Below are 27545 nucleotides of genomic sequence, written 5' to 3' on the forward strand. Positions count from 1 at the left end.
CAATGATTATGTTACTGTACTCTATGTTGCTGGCATTAGGGTGGACTGGTGAGCAGCCAGATAACACAGATTATCACCTGAGCGGCGGGACAAAAAGGATTTTCATTTTGTTCAACACAAAATGTAGTTGATTCATGGAAAGTGTTTCTACCCTAACAGCTGTTCCGAAAAACACAAAGACTGTCTACTGGTTGGGTCCTAACCACTTCATGACATTGCTTCCTGGCGGTGCTCACATTACTAATTATTTCGTTGGGCACTAAGACAAATTTAACTACAATATTGTAATGGAAAGGAATATATAAATGAGCATGAATATGTTTTTTTTTCTTTTTTTATCTGGCTAAAGAAACACAGATCAGCTACACCATATGTCCTTGACTAGACAGTATCATAATACACCAACACAAACTTAGATAGACAAATTTTGTCTATCTGGTGTTTTTTTCTATTTGGTTTATATGTTTGAAAAAATTGTATTGAACCCAATGTACGGGAACAAAACCCTGCAGAAAGAAAAGTGAGCATTATCAGATTACATGGCAATGCCTCCAACCAAATTCAGCTAAAATAACTAACCAGCCTCGCTCGCTGGGCATAGTGTGCAGGACTGGGGAACTCTCTTTTGTTACGCAGACAGCTGCAGGAAGTGAAATAGCTCACCTGGTATTATAGAAAACAACAATCAACCATCTGCACACTTTCTCACTGAAAGGGCTTTTAAACAAGCATCAAATTTCACAAATACCACCATAATTACAAGCACTCAGTGGTGCAGAGTTTTCTCTGCACTAAACCACTCAACTTTAAAAACAAAAGATGGGTTAACATTTCATATATGGACATGTTTTATAAATCAAAAATACAATTATTGTTACTAAGCACAAAACTATATACAAATAAAGCCCTGATATACTTAAATGTGTGATGAAGAAGAGAAGACACAGACTGTTTTTCTCCTCTTCCCCCAAGAAAATACAGTTGTCGGGCAGCAGCTGAGCCAGGTTTGCTCCTAAAAAGAGTGAGGGACATCAGAAGCTTTGCAGCCTGGTCCAGGTTAGAAGAAAAAGCCAGCTTAGAAATCTTAAATATTTAAACTGCCGAATATTTGAGAGTAACTGCCCTTCCACACACATACGAGAGCACACATCAAGTAAATCTGAGGGGACCATTAAGCTGCTGTGATATGATTACAACTTATGTTCCTGGGTTGGCGTGAATATAAACATACTTCACACACTTTATTTACCTTTATCCACATTGCACATATGTTGAATAAAGCACATCCAATACATTTTGTGTAAATGGCTGAGTTTATTTGGCTTTTCTTTTCTTTTCTTTTTCGCCACATGCAACACATACATAAAATGTATGTATGACCCCTTAGGGCTACCGTAATTGGTAAATAACTGGAAAGTTTTTCTTTAATAGGACAATCTACGTATCAATAATATCTATTGTCCCTGTTACCATGTTATCATTTATTTTTCATCATTCAATCAGAATTAGCTCACTTTGTAAAATTGGGCAGGGCTGATGATATCCAATCCAGTGTAACTGTGTCATTAATGATATGCAAGAATGAGAAGGTCATGCTGTTTAAAACGGGCCCAATTCCTTGCTCTCTTTCTTTGGGGATACGTGACAACATGACTCTACTTATATTATTTCCCTTGCTTTACTCTCTCTGTGTCCTCACTATTACTTATAACCCAATTTCCAGCCTCACCCCTCCACCCCGATCTGCAGCCAAAGTGTGCACACTTCAAAACAGCTTCCAGCCAGACTTTGTGGCCAAGGGTGACTATGTTATCGGGGGAATCTTCCCCCTTCACTATAACCAGGAGATGCCTGACCTCAACTGCACTTACAGACCACCACAAGTGAAGTGCAATGGGTGAGCTTGACAGATATGGAAATTATAGTGTGGCATATTTAACTTAACTGTTTCCAGTTAGATGATGTCTGATTTTGTATGTTTGTTTGTACAACAAGTCTTGTTTTAATGAACAGAGTATGCAGCATATACTTGAATTTACCAGATTTGAGTATACAGTGCTAATTTAGCCTGACATGTAAGAAAACAAATATATACAGTGGTTTCTTGAATTAAATTGCACTTGGAGTTTGATTTTAGGATTTAGGTTTCAGAGAGATACAGCGATAGATAAACAAAGTCATATGCTTCATTTCATGGGTGTGTAATTCCTTAATAATAAAGACGTTTCCTAAGAAAGATGTAATTTGCTAGTAATTATATGTGTAAAATGGGAAATTTCTCTCTTTTATACAAGCAAATTTTTTAATGAACAACTTAAAAGTATACCAATTAAACAATGTCTCTAGTTTCCAAATGATATGGGTCTTTCAAGATAACATCATAGAAATTATGAAGAAACTATTCAAAGTAAGTACAGACCTTTAACATAAAGCATCACCAAAGACATATCTTAACATAATAGAAAAAAAGAAAGAAAAAACTTTAGATTAATCATCTTCTCCGTCTTTAATGTTACCCTTTCTCCACACTTGCTGTGTTCAATGTGTGTGGCTTGTGCATCTGTGTCTGCTGGACTATAGCTTTGATCCCAGGGCCTTCCGCTGGGCTCAGACTATGAGGTTGGCAGTGGAGGAGATAAACCACAGTGCAGAGCTATTGCCCAATAACACCCTCGGGTACAAAATATTTGATTCATGTGCATATCCACTGACGGGCCAGAGGGCTGCTCTAGCTGTGTTGAACGGGCTGAGCGAGGATGACTCTCCCATGTGCAGCGGTGCCTCTCCACTCCTCGCTGTGATTGGGGAATCTGGTTCTGCTCAGTCTATTGTAGTGTCAAGAATCCTGCAGCCGTTCAGAATCCCAATGGTAATGATAACACTTTCTCTCTGTAATACCCCCAAAAACATCAACGTTTTATCCTTTAATCTATTTTATTGTACTTTTCCCTTTTCTTTACAAAGATCAGCTACTTTTCATCATGCGCATGTCTCAGTGACAGAAAAAAATATCCCACTTTCTTCAGAGTTATCCCTAATGATGATTATCAGGTGAGAGTTTGGCCTCATATTACAAAGGGATTAATAATGTTTCAGTGTAGAAATACATTTTTTGAAATGTCATATATACAGTATGTATGTGCTGTGTGGCAGTGCAATACAAAATCAAATAATTTTAAAGCACATAATAATTCAATTATACATCATTAATAATTTTGTCGGTTAACTCTTTTAATGTCTGTGTTTTGTGATAAAGTGAGTTGGCACTGTTCTCTGTTGAACTCAGGTGAAGGCCATTGCTCAGTTGCTGGTTCGCTACAACTGGACTTATGTTGGGCTGGTGCGAGGGGACCATGCATATGGGCGCTTTGCTGTGCAAGGTTTACTGAGAGAATTGCAGGGTACCAAAGTGTGTGTAGCGTACAGAGAAATGATCCCTCTGCTCTACAATCGCCAGAGGGCTCTGGAGATCATGAAGGTAGACACAAAATCTATTCAGCATTAGAGAGTTTTTAATCACCTAACGACCCCTTTATAGTAGATACTGATTACACATCAGTGCCAGCCCCTGTAAGGAATCTTTTTCTGCATTTTGTCATGAAAATTAGACAAGCCTAGTAAAATTTGTTGCAGTCAATGTGTTGCCTTCAGGTTATTAATCCCAGTGTCCTGCAGGTTGCATTCTTGGAGGGCAGGGGAAGGGGGAGTTGACATGCACTGCTGTTTGCTAAAGAGCCTTATTTGATATTTCCACTAGATGTCACCACATTTCATAATCTTTAAATCCTACATATAGTGACCTTAAAAATGCAATTATTTCACATTATGTAGTTTGTGAGTCTTACTCAATGTCACTTCTTTTTTTGCCTTCTCTCTTCCTTGTAAAAATATTTCCTCCTTTATCTCTTGTAAAGGTGATGCGTAGCTCTTTGGCAAAAGTGGTGGTAGTGTTTTCAGCCGAGGGGGAGATGACACCTTTCTTGAGGGACTATATGACACAAAACATCACTGGAATCCAGTGGGTGGCAAGTGAGGCCTGGGTCACAGCATCTGTCTTTACAGGGAGTGAGTATTACCCCTACCTAGGGGGCGCCATTGGTTTTGGCATCAGAAAAGGACATATCCCCAGACTCAGTGACTACCTGCAGACAGTCAACCCTCAAACGTATCCCAATAATATTCTGGTTAAGGAGCTGTGGGAGGCCCTGTATGGTTGTAATCCTTCTCCATCGCCTGGGTCACAGTTTCCTCCCTGCTCTGGACAGGAGTCCCTGTTGGAGCAGCATTCAGCTTACATGAATACATCCAGCCCTAGAGTCGCCTATAATGTCTACAAGGCTGTATATGCAATTGCTCATTCCCTGCACAACCTTCTTCTCTGTCAACCAGACAGTGGTCCTTTCCAAAACAACTCATGTGCTCAAAGCAACAACATACACCCCTGGCAGGTATTTTTCAGTTGTCTTAGTTTCACTGTAATTATAAAATGTTTTTACATGAAAGTATTTAACATGATCTATTGGTTTTCAAGCTCCAGGACTACCTCCAGGAAGTGACATTTCACATTGCCGGGGAGGAGGTGAACTTTGACATGAAGGGCGACTCCATACCTTATTATGATATCCTCAACTGGCAGAGAGGCACAGATGGGAATATTGAATTTGTCAACATAGGGTTGTTTGACGGAACCAAGCCTGCCGGAGAGGAGCTAGTGATCAAGGAGGACGGGATAATGTGGGCAGGGCATCAGAGTGAGGCAAGCTGCTCACACTGTGTTTTTACCTTCATCAGATGCCAACTGTTGAAGTTCTGTAGGTTGAGGTGGAGGTAAGTCAGGGGGGTAGGATGTGCTGGAGCAGATGTGAGTTGATTTTACACTTATGAAGTACACAGCAGCCATTCAAATACATGCAGCATGACGTGTTTGGTGTCATGCTTCCCGTTATATTCCTCATAGAGGAATTCTTCTAAAATAAAAAATAAATTAATAATGTTCCATTTGTTTGCATGAAAATTAAACAACATTTGTCTCTTAAACCAAATTAAATCCTGAAACTGAATCTTAGACTATTTTTTTTTAACCACAGGAAAAGATTCTGCAGTCAAAGGATATTGTTTCCACTTTATGATATTAAATACATTTTTACCATGGAGCTATTGTAAAATATATTGAATATAACTACATATTCTATAATAGCTTCCGGACAATAACCCAGTCCTCATTGTGCAAATTACAGTGAAGATTCACACTCAGTGTTGTTTTTGTTTATAAAATGCCAGAAAACAGAAACATTTCACCACAGTTGTCTTATGTGATTTCTGCAAATTGCATGTTTTGTCCACCCATCAGTACAAAAGGAAAGATATTCAATTAACAGTGATGCTCAACAGCATAAAGCAGCACATCCTCACACCTCAAGAGCTGAAACCAGCCAATAGTGTTTTTGCTTAATAAAGGGCATAACCACTTCTCATTATATTTTCAAAAAAATGGACTAATCTGGTTTTTTTTTCACTACAGAGCTGAAAATCATTATCTGCTCCCTAGGTGCCAGTGTCTGTATGCAGTGCCAGCTGTCTTCCAGGATACCGGAAGGCTGTCCGTCGTGGGGAGCCTGTCTGCTGCTTTGACTGTGTACCATGTGACAGTGGCAAAATTAACAATCAGACAAGTGAGTTTAAAACCAAGCCATAAAACAACATAATTCAAATCTTAGTAAATATTAAGATTTTTTTTTTTTTTTTTTTTTTACTCTTTTCCCTTTAGATTCAATAGAGTGCATGTTCTGTCCGGAGGACTTCTGGTCAAACAAAGACAGAACAGCCTGCATCCCCAAGCAGGTGAAGTTCTTGGCCTATGATAACTTGGGTATAGCCCTGACAGTGATTTCTGTGGTGGGTGCCTGCCTCACTATAGTTGTCTTTACAGTCTTTTTCTACCATAGAAACACAGCCATTGTTCGTGTGAATAACTCTGAACTAAGCTTCTTCATTCTTTTTGCTCTGACCCTGTGTTTCTTGTGTTCCCTGGTGTTTATTGGAGAGCCAACAGCTTGGTCCTGCATGCTGCGTCACACTGCCTTTAGCATTACATTTTCACTTTGCATCTCCTGCATCCTGGGTAAAACCCTGGTGGTGTTGGCTGCCTTCACTGCCACCAGGCCAGGGGGCAACATCATGAAGTGGCTGGGTCCCAAGCAGCAGAGGGCCATTATCTTCAGTTGCACTCTCATTCAGGTGGTTATCTGTGCTGCCTGGCTCATTGATGCTCCCCCTTTTCCATCCCGGAACACACAATATGAACGTTCAAAGATCATACTGGAGTGCAGCGTGGGCTCTAGCCTCGCATTCTGGTGCGTTCTGGGATATATTGGTCTACAGGCCTGTATGTGCTTTGTACTGGCTTTTCTGGCCCGTAAGTTGCCAGGCAACTTTAATGAGGCAAAGTTCATCACTTTTAGCATGCTGATCTTCTGTGCTGTGTGGCTAGCATTCATCCCTGCTTATATCAGCTCTCCTGGAAATTATGCAGATGCAGTGGAATCATTTGCCATTCTGGCTTCCAGCTCTGGTTTGTTGTTATGCCTGTTTGCTCCAAAGTGTTACATTATTTTACTGAAGCCAGAAAAGAATACAAAACAGCACCTAATGGGAAAGGAAAAGAGGTAACCTCCACTAAGTTGACCTTTTGAAAATATTTTAGATTTGTATTCAATGTTCAATATCATTCAAAAATAGTATGATTTATTTCACTTTAGCATTAACTGGATTGCTGTATGGAACTGATATTGCTGTATTTCAACTATAGTACAGTGTACAATGAACTAAATAAGTGTAACTACAAGGAGCATATCACTTTAATGTATATTTTCAAGAAATAAAGATATTAAGTGGTGTTTATTCTTGTTTGTGAGGCTGAGTTTTGCGAAAATACATTCTTGATAAAGCTTTAGATTTTGACTGATCCGAGGTAAATTGGTTTAGAATTGCACACACTAGACAAGAAAATAAATAATAAGTGTATGTAGATTACACTTGTTTGCAAAATACTACGTGATAATGTATTGTAACATGGTCAGACAAATATTTCAGAGAAACATATTTCCATAGATAAGTAAATAAACTAACTAACTAACGCTTATAGAACATGGGGATGGAATGCATAGAGAGGGAGGATCATGTAGCATGACACAGGTACACAAGCATTGGCCCGTAGAAAAAAAAAAATAACACAATAAACACCACAAGCCACTATAGCAGATTTGATGATCAAATATGTCTCTGAATTTGGCCACCGCCTCAGTGATCTATGCCAGACAGTTGGCAGTGTGTCGAGGAGTCCGGGATTTGAATCAGCAAAATATATCTTTACTTTGTAAACACTGTAACACAAAGTGTGTGTGTGTGTGTGTGTGTGTGTGTGTGTGTGTGTGTGTGTGTGTGTGTGTGTGTGTGTGTGTGTGTGTGTGTGTGTGTGTGTGTGTAATTCTATCATTTTGGTGACATTTACCTGGCCTGGTAGCAAAACAGTGGTGTGCTTCTCGGCCTCTGCATTAATTAGACACCGGTCCATTTGTTGTGTGCCCCCCAAAGTGTTTGACCTTGTTATCTTTTTTTTTCTCTCTCACTGGACAGCGAGTGGCAGGCTGATCCTCTGGTGGTGGTGTCCTGTCACTGATCTCTTACTGAAGAGCAATCAGGGTGCCATTTGAATGGTGTGCGGTGCTCACTAGTGGTGTGTAGCATCAGGATCCATGGAGTACTTTTTGAAGATTTTGAACTTGTGTGAGTTTTTGAGTGATTGAATAATTCCCTAGGGGGGGATTCCAAACACATGAAACTGTTAACAAAGGCTAACTAACCCCCTGCTCCTGCCATGCTCCTAATTAGTCTGTACTTTTGTGCTTTATTGTTTCTGAACCACACATACAGACTGTCATGGAGCTTTTGCATTTAACACTTTGATACCTCATTTATTACATAATTTCACACACACCATTATTTTGTATCATCTTTGATCAGAACCCACATTAACAGTCCAAACTGTAGACTTGGACTGCATGTCTCTTTTCTATACACTCTTACGTTAGCAAAGAAATGGTGTCTTTTTTACACACAAAGAAATAAGAGATGTCTATTAATCTCTTTTACATTGGCAAAAAAAACTACTAATTGTAGTGAAGAACCATTGTCTGTAATGCAAAGGCTTAATGTCATTTGCATACATCATGTTTTTGCACTGCTACACTTAAATGATGATAATAAAGAGACAAAATCATGCTCAAGGCTGAAGGCTTTTGGGAAAAAATTTGATATTAAGTGTTTTGGTGGCACCAATCAAGGAATTACATTACTTAACTAAACTGTGTGCTTCTTCACTTACTTATGGTACTGTTTCAAATCACTAAGCTTCCAGGGTTGAAGTGCAGTATCTGCACCAATAAGAAAAAAAATAGGCTTACATGCTCAACAGGTGACTCTGAGGCAGGTAAGATACAGAGATTTGATTGAGGTCACTAAGGGGAGCCTTTATGCTCCTGCTCAGGGTTTCAAATCTTAATTGGTCCTATTAATTGGCAGTGAAGCATATTATTAAAATCAAAACAGAGAGACAAGTATCATGTGGCGTTTTATTTAGTTTCAAATTCAATATTTTTATCCATACATTCATCATCTGCAACCATCTGCAAATGCTTATCCCAGTCGCGGGGGGCTGGGTCTGATCCCGGCGGACATCAGAAGTGAGGTGGGGTACACCCTGGACATGATGCCAGACTATCACAGGCCTGTCAATATTTATTTATTTTTTTACCATGAACATTACATTTTATCATTTCAAATTTAAAAGTATGTGCTTCAGTTTGCTTGATGGCCACTTAAAAAGAGCACCTACAACATAAATGTTAAGTTTATTTAAGATTTCTTTCCAGTCATGCCTTTCTTTATGTTTCTCTGAGGCCGTAATAATATAATGTAACATTTGGGCACAAAAATACAAAGTAACAGTCCAAAACTGGAGGCTAATATAGCAAATACCTCCACAGCCACAGTGAACTTCCCAGGAGAGCTGACATATGCTGGGATAAAAGAGATCCACACTGCCCAGAAAATCAGCATGCTGAAGGTGATGAGCTTTGCCTCGTTGAAGGTATCAGGTAGTTTGCGTCCAAGGAACGCCAGGAGGAGGCAGACAAAGGCCAGTAGACCAATGTAACCCAGGACCAGATAAAATCCAGGGGGCCATGGCTCCTTACACTCCACAACAATCTAAATATGTCCAAATACATTAATACAGATCTCAAAATACATACTGTAAAACTAATTTTATATATTTCTCCTTGTTTTTTTTTTCTTCTCATCTAAATGACGAGCATTAAAGCCCCTATGTGTAGGATTTGAACATTACTGACTTACTGACTACTCTGTAAAGTGTCCTGAGATAACTTTTGTTATGATTTGGCTCTATAAATAAATAGAATTGAATTGAATTGAACTTAATGGTGGTATTGAAAAAAGAAAATATGGTAAACTGTGGTTCTTACTTTTCCAGTTGAGGCTTGGTAGTTTGGGTTCTTGAAAGGGAAGGGAGGTGCAGCCAAAAGCCAAGCAGCACAGAGAAAAACCTGAGGGCAAGATGGAAAAATTAGCATTTTTTTTAAAACAGACAAAAAAATGAAAAGGTCATAACTTGAGGTCAAAATTAGTGGTGTTCTATAGCCCTCCCACCTGAGGAGCTGTAGTGCAGAGGATCAGAGCCCACTGTTGAGAGGAACCAAACAGCTTCAGAGCCCTGGAACCAGGTGCATTAGCCCGGAAAGCCAAGAGAACCACAATGGTCTTAACCAGGAGGCAGGAAAGACAAAGGGCAAAGCTGATCCCGAATGCTGCCTGGCGGAGCCTACATGTCCACACAGATGGATAGCCAATAAACAGCAGGGAACACAAGAAGCACAGCTTCAGTGACAGGAGAAGCAAGAAACTTATTTCTGAGTTGTTGGCCTTGACGATTGGTGTAGAGCGGAAATGGTTAAAGACAGCAGTGACAACAGCTGTCAGGACGACACCCAGCAGCGTGAGTGCGACCAGGATGATGCCCATGGTGTCGTGGAAAGACAAATATTCTTCAACTCCGGCCACGCAATTCACGTTATCTTTGTCTGACCAGTAGTTTTCAGGACATTTTGTGCACTCGGTGGAACCTTTGGAAACACACACAAACCAAACTCAAACAGTTTGCATCCATATAACATGCCATGACAACTCTCCAGTTGTGCACCAATTAACTTTTCAAAAGGAGGTTAGAAAAGATATGAATGCATATATGAATACACAAAACAGGCTACCAGTCTGGTTGCTGATCTCTCCATCGGCACAGGGCAAACAATCAAAGCAGCAGCGGGGCTCTCCTGGACGTCTGGCCTGCCTTCTGCCAGGGAAGCATGGATCACTACACAAAGATGCAGGCACCTGAGAAAATAAAGGTGTAAAATTACAAACTAGATGTTTGGGGGGGGTTTTTTGGAATAATGACAGAAATGTTAATCATCAGATACTATTTACATGTAATATTATTTGAAGTAATTTACATCAAGACACATTTAAAATCATTTCGGGGGACATGCGGGCCACCTGTGACTGCCCTTTTGTCCACACAATGGTGCTCTGCTCTATCTGCAACTGTTGTCCCATTGGAGCTGAACCATCGTAGCTTCCCACTTTGAAAAACCTAAACACAGCATAAAATGATTTAAAATACAATCTGGCCAAACAATACGTGTAACACTTTTGTATCATAACTCATTTGAATGCTTAAAAAAGCCATAATAAACATAAAAAGGCTTATCAATAATGATTCATTACACATGGTAGTAGAAGTATAATATTTCACCTAATTACACCAGTACTGTCTTTCTGCCAGTTAATGACATCATACAGAGGAACTGGCTCTCCGTTGGAGTCAAAATATACCTTCTCCTCGAACTGGTCGGTGAAATTCACAGTCTTTAGATGATGCAGCAACTGTTTTAATAAACAAATAAACGGAAGAAAACAGCCCAGAAGAATGACACTGCTCAACAATTAAAATAATGACATAGCCATTAAAGTAAATAATTGATTTAATTGGTTTAACCTACCTCCCTAGAAGTAAAGGATTTATGATTCTCACACATTCCCTTATGTCCTGCAGAATCACAGTTCAATAAAGTGTGCAGAGCATGAGCAATGGCGTATACAGCTTTATACACATTATAGGATATCCTGACCTGAGATACATCAGCAAAACTGCTGTCAGTGTACCTCAGATCCTCTGAACCAGTGCATACTGGTTTCTGTGCAGCACTTTCATAGTTTTTATCAGCTGACCCTTTGAATGTGCTTGTTTTTCCTGGAATAGGCCTGACCAAGGACCCACTTTTATTTTGAGAGTCTGGTTTATAACCAAAAGCATTAAATCGCACAAAGTTATCCACAGTATCTGCTTCATTTTCTTTGGATCGGTCTCCTCTAAAATCTAGCCTGCAGCCAAACAGCTCTTCCCAGAACATATTGACAAATGTCATCCCAGGTTTGGAAGATGGGTAAATGTTCAACAGGAAATCTTTCAAGCCAGGGATCCTAACTCCAGGGAAGGAGAAGCCCAGCGTTCCCTCAAGGAGAGGGTGGAAGCGGGGTGAGGTCAGCACACTAGCTGTCACCCAGGCTTCACTCGCTATCCACTGGATTCCTGTCACATTTCTGTGAGCTAGCTGGAAAATAAGGCATACTTGATAAAATTTGATAAGAAAGCAATCAGATAAGCATTTGCACCAACATTCTTTTGGACATTCCTAATACTGCATAATAAATCATATTTTAACAATTGAATTAGCTGAGATTGAGTGCTTACTTCTAAGAGCAGATCCAGCAGCTGTCCCTCCGTGGCAAAGACCACCACTACCTTTGCGGTTGAACCCTGCAGCCTGTCTGCCATTTCTTGTATCTCAGCTGCTGTGGGTGATTTTGGGATAGTCAGATGAAATGCCAGACACCCACCTTGTTGTCTAAACTGATCAGAAAATGCTTGGATTCCATAGTGACTGTAGTCATCCTGAAATATACAAAGAAAGGTTTTCCAAATCATTTTGTTGTTGTTATTGTGTTTAACTGACTAATGGTGAGGTAAAAAAAATACATTAATTCACCATTGTCCCTATTGTGCCCACCCAGAGCCAGCCTAAAAAGGTGACCAGTTGAACAAGACCTCTCACTTGAAAGAGATCACTCGGCACAGTCCGCAAAAATGATGGGTAGATATTCTTGTCAGTAAGACAGGTACAAGTGGCAAAATAGCTCACCTAAAGGGAGATAAAGTTAACCATTGAGATTAGACAGAAGACGAACGCAAAAATGTATCAAAAATGTAAAAAACAAAAAAACAAGTGTTGTACAAGAATAATAGCCTATCTGAACATATAGTACAGTAAGTGCATGATTGTGCCTTTTCATTCATTTCTTACCAGTGGGAGGTGGAAAGGGCCAAGAGTGTGAGCTACAGCTCTTGTAGGGGAAGAGGATGCAAGGCCAATCACAGCGGGCACAGGAGAATCAGACAGACATAATGGCAACATTTGAGATTGTGTACTCCTTTCTATTCTCTCTCCTGTTAAATTTTCCTTTAAACAATTAACATTATTTTCAAGACTGTGAGGCATTGCTTCACCAATTTTAGTACCTCTCCTTTTCACTGTGCTTAACATCCTTTTCTTTTTTTGTTTTTCTTCCGTCTTTACCTCCTCCGATCTAGCACCCCTCTCATTTGGTATATGTTTTTTTTTTCTGTATGTTTCTTCCATTTGTTCACTCGTCATAGCGTTGGGGTGACTGACTAATGACAAAAGAGCTTGCAGGCTGGTGTGGACATGGTCGCAGCTGTCCATAATCCGGTAGCCTAATTTAACACCTGGTAACAGGCTCGAGTTACGGTTAATTTCCTCAACTGCAAACACCATGGTCATCATCCAGCGGAAGGCTCTATGATCAAAGCTGCAGAGAATTAAATAAAGTTCAATGCAGTCTATGGAATTTATCATGACGCAGAAAACACAGTATCACAGCACAATAAAGATCAGCATGTATGTATCAAATGTGAAAAGGAGCAATATAGAGAATTGTTTTTCAGTCACTAGTTTGTGTAAGAATTAAAAAAAAAAAAACATTTTAATGTAGGATATCAACATTATCCTCACACTTACCCACTGCAAGGTATGAGCTGAGGTTTGCTGTGGTAGCTGGGCTGTGGCTTAGGAGCCACGTAATGCAATGGGAAAAGCCCCCCGATCACAACATCCCCTCCCGACTGCAGGGCCAAAGGCTCACTGTCTGCCAGTTTCATACACCCAGGTAAGCTAGAACCAACACCACTCAATCCCTCTATCCCCAAATTGCTCAGTCTCTCTGTTATAGTCTCTTCTTCTTTCACCACACCTCTCTCTGAACTTAGTTGTTCCCTTCCTTTCACATCGGAGAAAACTGGAAAAAGAAGGCCAAATAAGGCCAAATGAAGCAGCCAGGGTGAAGCCCCAACAAGGGTATAATGCAGCGCCCATAATGACCCCATAAAGACTGTGTGTACTGGAGACGATGATCCTGAGACATAATCTCTGAAAGGATAATGAAGTAAACCATATAAAAACTATGATGCTTGCTTCATTTCATTGGTCATGTGAGTCATCGCTGCCTCAACCAATCATAGTGAAAACCATTGGCACACGAGAGAAGAAAATACGTGGCACATGAAGTAGACATGGTTATATTATGGATATTTGATATTACATTTTTATTATATTTTATTATAACAATGATCACAATTGTAGCCCAAGCATGTTCTAAACATTTAAAAGAAGTTAATACGTAGGGTTTCATTTTGGGGGTTTGACTGTCAATTACAATTAATGAGACTTTGGTTAAAATGCAAAGCCAAAACAGAAATAGCATCAGACTATAAATTAGAGGATGATTAAAAAATGTAGCAAGGAACAACCTTCTGTAATTCCACCGACTTGCCAAAAGATAAATCAGTTCCTGGGAATTTTAAGAATTTGAAAAATTACATTTTAGTTTTAACTGTTGCATTTAAGACTGTGCATCCTAAGTTTTGGAAATATCTTTTAGTTCAAACAATACCAAGAAGTGACAAAATCCTCCTTTATATATATATATATATATATATATATATATATATATATATATATATATATATACATATATTTATTTAATTAGAGACCTCTAGAAAATAGCTACTGCTACCACCTACTGGACATCATACTGTATTGTAAAGCTAGTGTGCATGTTCTAAAGTTGCGTATGGCTGATATGGAAAATGATTTCTTTTTTTTCTCAACCTCACTAACTGATCAGCACTGAAGCATCAACTAGTTTAATTTGAAGCACTTCCTTAGTCTGTCAAACTGTTAAATCAAAATTGGGTTCAGAAGGCCTCAGTGTACGTGTGTCCACAAAGCACTGAATGTTAAAGGGAATGGTTAAATCAATTACACTGCATTTTTATTTATTTGTATTGTCTAGTGAATGTATGGTTGTATTATTATTTTGTTAAATGTTCTGATTTACATTTATGTGAAACAGTGCATGTCTTGGGATTCAAGAAAGTCATTCTCCGACTGGAAGTTGCCATTTACACAGTAAGAGCACCTATGAGGACAGTGCTGTGTTGGAGAGGGACTTATGCTGCTTATTTAAAATTCTTATTTGATACTTTTACTTAGTAAGTAAACAGTAAGGTAAGTAACAGTAAGGTCCTACTGTTAGTAGTTGTCATTGTTTTTTTTCCAAAAGAGCCGAATTCTAACTTATTGTTGTTGAAATGCTAGCCTGTTGTTGTTGCCATAGCTACGGTAAATATTCAGGTAACTTTTAGTGACAGGGTGTGATCATTATATGGATAAAATACAGAATGACAACCCATAATACTTTAGTGATATACTAAGAACCTTCTAAGTCTTCTTAATTTCCATTTTTAATGTAAACCACCACCTGAGCCGCTCAGGCCGAGCGTCGCCCAAACGTTCTGACAGCTTTCTCTCATCAAGGTCACTTTTCTTCACTAATTAGACATATAAATGTCCATGTAAAAATATAAAATTTCACTTGTAGATTCTTATAAGTGTGTAAATTAATTCTACTTGCCCTTTGGTGCAGATCAACCAGTAAAAGCACTACGAAAAGACCGGAAACTGCACCAGATGGGCTGTGTCTGGATAGGGACCGTACCAGTGAATGACGCCCGACTGGTGATACAGTAACGTACTGTAGATTAATGGAAATAACCGTCCAACTTTGAAAAAACAACTTATCATAACACATCCATTAGGGTTATAAGGACTCTGACTGTTGCTATTAGTAATAGGTTTTGTTCAGAAATGCCGGATTTCATGGCTTATTGTTGTTTGGAAGATTATAGCTTATAAAGGCTGGGCAAAAATAAATGTTCTTTGGCCTTGTATGTAATATAGACATACCTTATACTTTATAACGTTAATTATACAGTATCTCTTGGTATATCAATAAAGTATTATGGGTTGTCGTCCTGTATTTTATTCATATAATGATGACACCCTGTCACTGATGTTACCTGAATGTTTTTCCGTAGCTATGGCAACAACAACAAGCTGACATTAACTCCGCTTTCAACAACAGCACGATTAAAAATAAAATTTGGCACTTTTAAGCAAAACAATTGAATTTGCAAATACAATTACCAACAGTCATACCCCTCAGGACCATATGTTTCTGTCCTCTAGAGATTTTAATTTTTGTTATCATAACTAGAAAATGAAAAACAAATTTATTTATTTTTTAAATCCCTTTCTGACGTTGACAAAGAAAAAAGCCATCAATCTTCAACCGCTTGTCCCTGTCGGGGTCCCGGGGGGGCTGAAGCCGAAACCCAGCTGACATCAGGTGTTAGGCTGGGTACACCCTGGACAGGACGCCAGTCTATCACATGGCACATGACAAACAGAGACACACAACAATTCACACCTACGGGCAATTTAGAGTCATCAAGTAACCTAACACGTGCATGTCTTTGGGAGGAAGCCGGAGAAAACCCACGCAGACACAGGGAGAACATACACACAGAAGGGCCCCAGTCCAGATTCAAAAGAGGAACCCCTCTTGCTGTGAGGTGACAGTACTAACCACCACACCACAGTGCCACCCCACCACAGTGCCACCCCAAAGAAAAAAGCTTTGTAATTTAAAAAATATACAAGGAAAAGGTCCACAAAAGAAATATGACTCTGGCTTTTTTTTTTATGTATCATCAGTGACTTTAAATGTATTAAATCAATGCAGTGCAGTGTGTTTTGTGTTTTGAGTCCCCAAATAAAATCTATCATTTTTGACTTAATGTATTCACTTTATTTTATGTAATATATTTATATTCAGCACATGATAAAAACATATTTATTAGATATAAAGAACATACTAATAAGACATTCACAAGATGACAGTACAATTATAAAATGATTGAATGTAAAGAATGTAAATATCTAAATCAACAAGCTGAGGACTGTGATCTATGAACAGCATTACGAGTATGTTACCATTTATTTTAACTATTTACTAACCTCAGATTTCTTAGGATTTATTTTTGTTCATTAAATGTTTCTTGGTGTTCTTCTCTGGCTTAAACAATATGATGAAACACTTTGGAGCAAATATACACAATATTAGTCCAAAACTGGAGGCCAGAATGGCAAATATCTCTACAGCCACAGTAAATTTCCCAGGAGAGCTGACATATGCCGGGATAAAGGTGATCCAGACTGCACAGAATATCAGCATGCTGAAGGTGATAAGCTTGGCTTCATTAAAATTATCTGGTAGTTTGCGGGCGAGGATGGCTAACACAAAGCAAAAGACAGCCAGTAGACCTATGTACCCGAGCACAGCCCAGAACCCTATAGCTGAGCCTAATGCACACTCCAGGATGATTCTCTTCTTATATGTGGTAAGGTTCTTCATTGGGAAAGGGGGACTAAGAACCAACCAAACAGTGCATATCAAAACTTGAATTAACGTAAAAGACACTACAGTCATCCTTTGCTGTGGAGGACCAAACCATTTCATCATATTACTACCTGGGAGTGTTGCTTTGAAGGCCATTAACACTATTATTGTTTTTCCAAGGACACAAGACATACAGAGGACAAAGGTGATCCCAAATGCCGTGTGACGCAGCATGCAGGACCACTCAGAGGGTGCTCCAATGAAAGTTAAGGAACATAAGAAACATAAAGTCAGGGAGAAAAGCAGCAGGAAGCTCAGCTCAGAGTTGTTGGCCCTGACAATCGGGGATGTCCTGTGATGATAGAACACAGTCGCTGTTATAATGGAAAGACAGGCACCACCAACTGAGAATGCAGCCAGGATGATTCCTAAGATCTCGTTGAAGGAAAGAAACTCCACAGGCTTGGGAAGACAAGTGTCTCTATCTGCATTAGGCCAGAACTCCTCAGGGCAAGGGAAACAGTCAGGGGAATCTGAAAAATGTAACAAAAAGGGCTTTTAGCAGTCATATACGGAAGCCCTGAAAGGCAAGGTGAAAAAAAATAATTTGTGCAATGTTGGCAAAGTTTGGGTACTAGATACTAGCTTGTACGTACGAGATCAACTTTGAAGTTTAGTTAGGCTGTCTAAAGGGCAAGAAAGGGCTGGTTGAAGTGCCTGATGCACGATACAAAGGGAAGTGAAAGTTCAGCTAAATGCAGCATAAAAAAAGTTTTTACCCTATTAGTTCACTACAAATGTCTGTAATTTTACGCACGGACATACAGTATAAGTCCAAGCTGAATGAGAAAAGCATGACAAAACTTTTTGACTGGTACTGTGGATTTTGTTTATTTTACAGCTGCATTATATACATATTAGGTGAGTTTGCACTGTCTGTAGCCATCATGATCACGGTCACCCATTGATGTGAATATTTAGTAGCCATTGGGATCAGGCTGTCTCTTCACAATATGATTCAATCAGATCTTATATCTAGACTGTTTAACCCAAGTTAGCGACCATGCACCGTCCCATTATATTTTACAGACATTTGTAGTGTTACTAATAAGTTTAAACATTTTGTTTATGCTGAATTTTGCTGAACTTTCACTTCCCTTTGTATCCTGTGTCAGGCCCTTCATTCAGCACCGCTTTCTCGCCCTCAAAACAGCCCAATGAAGCCTCAATCTGTATTTTTTACTAACATATACTATTTCCTATGTAGGAGATGAACTCACGACGGCGAACAATGCCTGCTTTTTTTTTTAACTCTCCTTTCAGGGCTATAATGTGCAATGTTAGGGGTATAGTCTAGAAAAAAATCGAATACCTGTAACATTGCTAATCTCTCCCTCAGGACATGGTATACAATCATAACAGCAGATGGGTTTTCCTTTCTGCAGCACTTTTCGAGTTCCCGGAAGACAGCTGTCAGTACACACTGATGCAGGCACCTGGCAAATTGAAACAAGCAAAGTCACACACATTCTGGTTCATACTGGCAGTCAGATATCCCGTCTTAGTTTATAAAGATGCATAATAAACCCATTTATGTCTTTTTTTAGGGGGATAGAAGGTCCATAGTATACATACGAACATATAAGTGGTATACATCATCTAAAAGCTGTGAATGTGAAGATTGAATGCAGGATCATTTGTATTTATTTGCGTTACTCTTGCAAGACATGCCAAAGAGAAGGAGGGGCTAAGCCTGTAAATGTTCTAATTTGTCCAAGTCATTGTTATCCCTCTCATACTAACTGTTTCAAATGCTGTTACTTTGTAATGGATCTCTTTATAGTTAGTATGGACAGGAGGAACAGTGACCAGAAACACATATCATACCTTTCAGTACAATTACCAAACTTAAAATTAGAATATGTCAAATTATTTGTTTTGGGATCCTTACTTGTGTGCCACCCTCTAACCAGGTGAGGTTCCTGCTGATACGGAACTCCTGGCCCACCGGCAGTGATGCATCATAGTGGCCAACTGTCACCAACTCAATGCTGCCACTCTCACTTTTTTGCCAGTTAACCAGCTCATATGTGGGCACAGGATCACCGTTGGCATCAAATGACACATCATAACCATTTTGGGAAAAGTTTACTTTCTTCAACTGGGTAAGAACCTGTGAGGATAAAGGAAGAAGAAGAAGATGTGATAAAAGTTATGTCAAAGTGAAAATTAATATTTGGTCGTTCACATATTTGTTTTGACTGACCTCTCTGGACTCAATCCTGGTGAATTTGTTGCACTGAGTTATAGAATTTGTTTCCTGACACACTGCATTATGAATGGCATGGGCTATTGCATAAACGGCCTTGTACACCATGTTAGTGATTCTGAGCTGAGATGTGTCAGTGTACGGGCTCTGGAGCGTCTGTATGTCTTCAGTTCCATCACACACACCCTTGTCTGTTGCTGCACCTAAAACACACAGAGAGACTCAGAGAAAAGGTTACAATTACAAATCTGTTCTCTACTTTAGCACCACAGACAGTGCTATTGATTTATCAATGCCCTTGTACTCTCTCTGCTACTAGGAGATGGAGGTGGAGAGGTGGTATCCCTCACCATCTCCCTAAATGTGCCTGCTCTATTTAAATATAAAAAGCAGCAATGAAATATAACAATAATGCAATGGGTCTGGATGCTGGATGCTGAAATACCTACAACATGATTGATGTAAAAGGTTTCTTTGTATACATAAGGTTGGTGGATATGATAGTATATACAGTAAAGACTCTGTGATTATTATATCATATTGACAGTGATGATATATACTTGTAAAAAAAACTGCTTGTATTTTAACTATAAAAAATATATAATTTAGAAAAAGACATGGTGACCTGTTTTAAAATAAATAAATGTTCTGTAATCACACAGTATGATAGTCTTATTAGAAGTACATACTTATATATATAGTGTAACTGATACATGCTGGTTTAAGTACAATTTAATCATTATTTAGCTTAGTGGTCTGGAGACTGTCTGTGTCTTTGCGTGTAGGATGATAGTGTTGATATTGTGGAACCACTCCTGCAAAAGTCACGCAAAATATCCTCCAAGAACACAGAGGGCCTAACCTTGACCTGAAAGATAATCCTATCAAGTTAATCACAGAGCTGCACCTTATGTCCACCTCATGTCAATGCAAATAGATTTCCCTTTCAAGTACAATATAATGTGGGGTTTGGCCTTAATGTAGCACCGAAGTCTTAAACACAAGAAACTCCACTCAGACAGACAATGCAAAAAGCAATACAGCACAACCACAAGGACCCAACTGCCATTGCCTACTATACGCTAAAAATCAGCAGAACTTTCTCACTTTTTCCCAGCTTGCAGTTGAATGCATCCTCCCAGAACTCGGTGAATACTTGAGAGGCAGTGACTTTAGAGGGAGAGAGATCCAACAAGAAGTCTCTCAGACCCGGAATGACAGATTGCTCAATGCCAAATCCGATGGCTCCAGCACAGATGCTGAAACTCAGCATGTCTGGGTCACTGACCCAGGACTCACTGCCTATCCACTGGCGAGGTGGAGAAGGTTCCCGCGACAGCTCCTCCAGCAGAATCCTCATGTCTCCAGAGGCTGTAAATGCCACAACAACCATAGATGTTGACCTGGGGAGACATTATACATGTAGTGCATGTTATCAATACATTTAATTAACTTTTATTTTTAACAAAATATGTATTTTGATAGTAAACACGAGCTAACACTAGCGATTTGTTAATATCTGGTCACAATGATTCTATTTTTAAATTATCAGTAATAAACATCTTAATGGCAATCCATTTGCCACAATCAGTCAATCAGTAGAAACCTGCGGATAACGTCCGCTACTCTCTGGATCCTGCTGCGTGGGTGGGTCCGATAGAAAGATTCAGAGTATTCCACACAGATGCCCTCTTTGCGCGCAGCCTCCAGGAAAGACGCCATGCCATTATTGCCATAATCTGAATCTGACCGGACAGCACCTATCCAAGTCCAGCCAAAGTGTTTTACCAGCTTGGCCAGCGCGTCAGCCTGGAACTGGTCACTAGGAATTGTTCTGAAGAAACTCGGGTACTGCTGCTTATCGGACAGGCATGCACAAGTGGCAAAGTGGCTCACCTAAAGAAATGAACAGTGTTATTATTTTACAGGCCAGACACATATCTGCACTGGTTTATATTAAACACACAGTTCGTCAGAAATTCAAAATATTTACTAGAGGAATGTGAAAGGGCCCGATGATGCGCGACATGCTGATGGTTGGAGTGGACCCAGACTCACCAACGATAGCCATCACCATACCGGATTGCGAACAATTGTCGCCGGTGTAAAACACCGGGTCAAAGCCATTTGAAAGCTGGAATGCCACATGCACCGCCACAGACACTGAGGCACACGAGTCGTAGATCTTATAACCGAGTTTGATGCCCGGCAGCAGCTCCGTACTGTTGTTAATCTCCTCGATGGCGAAAACCATTGCGCGTGAGAAGTGCAGTTCACGGGACACAATTCTGCACACAGACACTCGTGTTAAAGTTTATGATGAGGACAAATCATTTAACAGTAATAAAACAATGAAGATGAACTGCTATTCATAGTAATCTGTGAACCAAATTTACATCAAAAAGTTGCAAGAACACTAAAAATCAAAACGTATATCAGTCAAAAATGCACAGGAATCATAATGCACAGATTAACAATAGTCGATTAAATCTAAAGTCTTCATTTGTTTTAATCCTGCTAGTTGTGGTTAGACATGTTTTCAATTAAGAAACACAGAAATGCTTCTTTTAAATTTTTACACTAGTTTTGTGAATATAATAACTCCAATTAATATGGAAAAATACCAATTTTGCATTGGTTGTGCAATTATTTATTTGTTTTACGTTTTTTAGTACAACACAAGCACTGATGGCACATTGTAAAAGTCAAAACATGTTTATCCCCTGTAACATCATGTTAACCCCGACTTCTCCCTCTTACTAACCTCCCTGAGCACTTGAGTGGCTCAGGCATGGTGGTGTAGTTGTGCTTCACCGTGTCTATGTAGTAGTGTATGGAGAAAACACCGCCTATAGTATAGTCACCATCCATTGAGAATACCGGTCGACGAGTGGAACCCTGGAGCTCACATTTCACAGATGAGGCCCCAGTGTTAACACCATCCTCTGTAAGCCCAGCCCTATGTGTCACACCATCCCCAGAACCATTCCAGGCAAGAGCTGAGTACAGCTCAGAGAAACTCAGAGACAGAATCAGGGCAATAAAGAGAGCAGAGATCTCCATCCCTCAACTGTCTGCCTGTGTGTTTTCACTGGTTTATATACAGTAGATGTTCAAACATAAGCTTCCCTCCTTCTACTGTACTCAGTCAGAGACAGGATGCCCTTACCCAATGGTTTTTGAGTAACACTTGTCCAAGTCTTTTCAGTGAACTGCTTGTACTTTGTATGTTTCTTTTCTTCCGTATTTACTTTGTTTCGGCTCATATTACAGTTCAGCCTAAAAATGTACACTTGTAATGGGTTGTTTGTATGGTTTCATCACATCATTACAGCTATAGAAATATTATTACTAAAGGTAACATTTTTAAAAAGTGTTGAGGCAGAACTCAGTACTAAACATTTATGTTCTGATTTTGACTTTATTTATTCACAATATTTTAGATTTTCAGCTCATGCTGAAATAAGTGGAAAATAAGACAATATCATGTTAAAAGCACATTCACAAAATGGCATTGGCATTAATGAAAACATGTCAAATAAATTGAGAAAGTACAAACTTCAGTTGTCTTAAAATTCATTTTTGTTCATTAAATGTTTCTTGGTGTTCTTCTCTGGCTTAAACAATATGATGAAACACTTTGGAGCAAATATACACAATATTAGTCCAAAACTGGAGGCCAGAATGGCAAATATCTCTACAGCCACAGTAAATTTCCCAGGAGAGCTGACATATGCCGGGATAAAGGTGATCCAGACTGCACAGAATATCAGCATGCTGAAGGTGATAAGCTTGGCTTCATTAAAATTATCTGGTAGTTTGCGGGCGAGGATGGCTAACACAAAGCAAAAGACAGCCAGTAGACCTATGTACCCGAGCACAGCCCAGAACCCTATAGCTGAGCCTAATGCACACTCCAGGATGATTCTCTTCTTATATGTGGTAAGGTTCTTCATTGGGAAAGGGGGACTAACAACCAACCAAACAATACATATTAAAACTTGAATTAAAGTAAAAGATACTACAGTCATTCTTTGCTGTGGAGGACCAAACCATTTCATCATATTACTACCTGGGAGTGTTGCTTTGAAGGCCATTAACACGACAATTGTTTTTCCAAGGACACAAGACATACAGAGGACAAAGGTGATCCCAAATGCCGTGTGACGCAGCATGCAGGACCACTCAGAGGGTGCTCCAATGAAAGTTAAGGAACATAAGAAACACAGAGTCAGGGAGAAAAGCAGCAGGAAGCTCAGCTCAGAGTTGTTGGCCCTGACAATCGGGGATGTCCTGTGACGATAGAACACAGTCGCTGTTATAATGGAAAGACAGGCACCACCAACTGAGAATGCAGCCAGGATGATTCCTAAGATCTCGTTGAAGGAAAGAAACTCTACAGGCTTGGGAAGACAAGTGTCTCTATCTGCATTAGGCCAGAACTCCTCAGGGCAAGGGAAACAGTCAGGGGAATCTGAAAAATGTAACAAAAGGGGCTTTTAGCAGTTGTAAATACAATGTCATAGATGTGCTTTAAAAAATCAAATACCTGTAGCATTGCTAATCTCTCCCTCAGGACATGGTATACAATCATAACAGCAGATGGGTTTTCCTTTCTGCAGCACTTTTCGAGTTCCTGGAGGACAGCTGTCAGTACACACTGATGCAGGCACCTGGCAAATTAATATAAAAAAAAGTCCCAAATGTGAGCTATGAAACTCTAAGGATTAAAGGACAGATTCACATTTTTTCCAAGTCTTTCCTAAAACAATACTCAAGTGGATACTGTATGTGTGCTGAAAGTGATAATGGTCACTGTAGCCATTCCTCCTGACACTAGTTACTGTGAGAAATCCCCTCTTAAAGCGAGTTTAATGGAGCTGCTCTGGGACAAAATCCTGCTCAAGCTAAACAGAAGCTTGAGCAGTTTGAATTGGACAAATCAAGTTATATTCCAAAGTTATAGTCTTTTAGACGATCGTGATTTTCAGTTTCCATGCTTGTGCTGCATCTCAACAAGGGGACATTGTTTAGGGGAAAAAAACGAGGGACTCTCGTACTAACAAAGCTGTCACTTTGGAATGGATTCCTTTATAGTTAGTATGGACAGGAGGAACGGTGACCGGAAGCTTGAAATTAGAAAATGTTAAATTATTTGTTTTGGGATCCTTACTTGTGTGCCACCCTCTAACCAGGTGAGGTTCCTGCTGATACGGAACTCCTGGCCCACCGGCAGTGATGCATCATAGTGGCCAACTGTCACCAACTCAATGCTGCCACTCTCACTTTTTTGCCAGTTAACCAGCTCATATGTGGGCACAGGATCACCGTTGGCATCAAATGACACATCATAACCATTTTGGGAAAAGTTTACTTTCTTCAACTGGGTAAGAACCTGTAAGGATAAAAGAAGAAGAAAAATTCAAAAAGATAAATTATATTAAATAAAATGTATCTTTCATGTGATAAAAGTTACATCATAGTGAAAAATTATGTTTGGATGTTCACATATTTGTTTTGACTGACCTCTCTGGACTCTGTCCTGGTGAATTTGTTGCACTGAGTTATAGAATTGGTTTCCTGACACACTGCATTATGAATGGCATGGGCTATTGCATAAACGGCCTTGTACACCATGTTAGTGATTCTGAGCTGAGATGTGTCAGTGTACGGGCTCTGGAGCGTCTGTATGTGTTCAGTTCCATCACACACACCCTTGTCTGTTGCTGCACCTAAAACACACAGAGACAGGGGAGGGTGGTTTTTGCATAGATCATTTTATTGTCACTCTTTGATATGTGTTGATTTTTCTTTGTTTTATTTTGTTTCATTTAACCCACCAAGCATGCCTTGCAGTAGCTTATATATCTATATTGCTGTATTTAATTCCTAACACACACTTTTAAGTTAAATTTCCAAGCACTGTTTTGCAGGCCTTTAATCAACAATGTTTTGCATATTTGAATGTGTTTGAAATAATTAAATCAATTGAATTATCAGTATAATAGATACATGTTAGTAAGTACATCCTTTCATCTTTATTTAGCTTGGTGGCTTTGAGACTGTCTATTTACAACTTTCTCACTTTTTCCCAGCCTGCAGTTGAATGCATCCTCCCAGAACTCAGTGAGCACCGGAGTGGCAGCTACTTTAGAGGGAGAGAGATCCAACAAGAAGTCTCTCAGACCCGGAATGACAGATTGCTCAATGCCAAATCCGATGGCTCCAGCACAGAAACTGAATCTCAGCATGTCTGGGTCAGTGACCCAGGACTCACTGCCTATCCACTGACGAGGTGGAGAAGGTTCCCGCGACAGCTCCTCCAGCAGAATCCTCATGTCTCCAGAGGCTGTAAATGCCACAACAACCATAGATGTTGACCTGGGGAGACATTTTTATAGTGCATTGTATTATACCAATATAAAACTAACGGTTTTTTAAAACATGTGTCAAGATAGTTAACATAACCAAACATGATACTGTAGATAGGCTACTTTAGTATTTGGTGGCACTGACTATTTTCTTTACATCAATAAGTATATCTTTCATCTGATATTTTAACAGAACACTTTTGAGGTGTTGTGTGTAGAAGGTCAGTGTCTGCAAGGACCAAAACTTAATAGAAACCTGCGGATAACGTCCGCTACTCTCTGGATCCTGCTGCGTGGGTGGGTCCGATAGAAAGATTCAGAGTATTCCACACAGATGCCCTCTTTGCGTGCAGCCTCCAGGAAAGACGCCATTCCATTATTGCCATAATCTGAATCTGACCGGACAGCACCTATCCAAGTCCAGCCAAAGTGTTTTACCAGCTTGGCCAGCGCGTCAGCCTGGAACTGGTCACTAGGAATTGTTCTGAAGAAACTCGGGTACTGCTGCTTATCGGACAGGCATGCACAAGTGGCAAAGTGGCTCACCTAAAGAAATGAACAGTGTTATTATTTTACAGGCCAGACACATATCTGCACTGGTTTATATTAAACACACAGTTCGTCAGAAATTCAAAATATTTACTAGAGGAATGTGAAAGGGCCCGATGATGCGCGACATGCTGATGGTTGGAGTGGACCCAGACTCACCAACGATAGCCATCACCATACCGGATTGCGAACAATTGTCGCCGGTGTAAAACACCGGGTCAAAGCCATTTGAAAGCTGGAATGCCACATGCACCGCCACAGACACTGAGGCACACGAGTCGTAGATCTGATAACCGAGTTTGATGCCCGGCAGCAGCTCCGTGCTGTTGTTAATCTCCTCGATGGCGAAAACCATTGCGCGTGAGAAGCGCAGTTCACGGGAGTCAATGCTGCACACAGACACTCATATCACTATTTGAATTTACAATTTACAATTGTAACATAGATAGCCTTCATAATATGATAGAACTGAACACTGTATGACATGATTAGATAACAGGCCAACATTCACGAGAATCTCACCGCACAGATTAACATTTAAAATGTCCATAATTCATTTAATGCTATATTTTTTAAATTAGCTTTTTTAAACACTTGTATTTTAGCTATGCAAAAAACGTGTTTATTTAGTCTACTATTCTCTACCATTTTATGATATATAGCCTATACCTGCAATGTATCTATTATTTAGCACTTCATGTAAAAAATTAAAAAAAAAAGCACTTTCATATGCTACACAAAAGCATTCCAACACAACTGTAATCACATCATACAAATTAAAACATGTTTACATCCACTAGCATCCTGTTATCCCACTTCCCTCTGACTAACCTCCCTGAGCACCTGAGTGGCTCAGGCATGGTGGTGTAGTTGTGCTTCACTGTGTGCATGTAGTAGTGAATGGAGAATACTCCCCCAATAATGTAGTCACCATCCATTGAGAATACCGGTTGACGAGTGCCACCCTGGAGCTTACAAGTCACAGGTGAGGCCTCAGTGTTGACCCCAGCACCAGTGCTATCCTCTGTAAGCCCAGCCATTTGTGTCACACCATCCCCAGAACCATTCCAGGCAAGCGATGAGTACAGCTCACACAAACCCAGAGACAGGATCAGGCCAATAGAGAGAGCAGATTTATCCATCCTTAAACTGTCTGCATTTGTGTTTTCATCAGATTATATAGATTTCAGACAAAAGCTTCCCTCCTCCTATTGTACGTCATCTTACACCAGAGACAAGAGGCCTTTATCCAGTCGTCACAAGATTTAAAGTTCCAGTATGATATATTGAACATAGCTGCTCTATAAACCAATGTATCTACAAATACTACGAGTTTAACAGTT

At 39.8% G+C, this 27545-nt stretch overlaps 3 protein-coding genes across 3 annotated transcripts; 1 reads left to right on the top strand and 2 right to left on the bottom strand.

Moving 5' to 3' along the window:
- Positions 1–488: 488 nt before the first annotated feature.
- Positions 489–6669, top strand: olfcv3 (olfactory receptor C family, v3; the record flags this gene model as incomplete). Its single annotated transcript, XM_083914233.1, has 9 exons — positions 489–520; positions 1724–1897; positions 2581–2869; positions 2965–3051; positions 3287–3478; positions 3915–4448; positions 4532–4756; positions 5549–5672; positions 5768–6669. 9 exons carry the CDS (start codon positions 489–491, stop codon positions 6667–6669), a joined length of 2559 nt encoding a protein of 852 aa, XP_083770359.1.
- A 2244-nt stretch (positions 6670–8913) lies between these two features.
- Positions 8914–21536, bottom strand: LOC310947446 (uncharacterized protein; the record flags this gene model as incomplete). The annotated part of the gene is made up of 18 exons (XM_083914234.1): positions 8914–9267; positions 9543–9623; positions 9727–10199; positions 10344–10467; positions 10630–10726; positions 10889–11019; positions 11136–11747; positions 11888–12088; positions 12498–12640; positions 12842–13023; positions 13233–13509; positions 16653–17546; positions 18386–18509; positions 18965–19186; positions 19280–19485; positions 20390–20685; positions 20889–21178; positions 21276–21536. 18 exons carry the CDS (start codon positions 21534–21536, stop codon positions 8914–8916), a joined length of 4968 nt encoding a protein of 1655 aa, XP_083770360.1.
- A 1315-nt stretch (positions 21537–22851) lies between these two features.
- On the bottom strand, positions 22852–27137 carry LOC310947448 (extracellular calcium-sensing receptor-like; the record flags this gene model as incomplete). The annotated part of the gene is made up of 8 exons (XM_083914236.1): positions 27034–27137; positions 26297–26591; positions 25910–26199; positions 25368–25663; positions 24809–25014; positions 24456–24677; positions 23832–23955; positions 22852–23756 (listed from the first exon to the last, which is right to left on the bottom strand). The coding sequence occupies exons 1-8, from the start codon at positions 27090–27092 to the stop codon at positions 22852–22854; spliced, it is 2397 nt and encodes a 798-aa protein (XP_083770362.1). The 5' UTR covers positions 27093–27137.
- Positions 27138–27545: the final 408 nt, after the last annotated feature.

Source organism: Echiichthys vipera (assembly GCF_963691815.1).
Source record: "Echiichthys vipera genome assembly, chromosome: 5".
NCBI classification, from domain to species: domain Eukaryota; kingdom Metazoa; phylum Chordata; class Actinopteri; order Perciformes; family Trachinidae; genus Echiichthys; species Echiichthys vipera.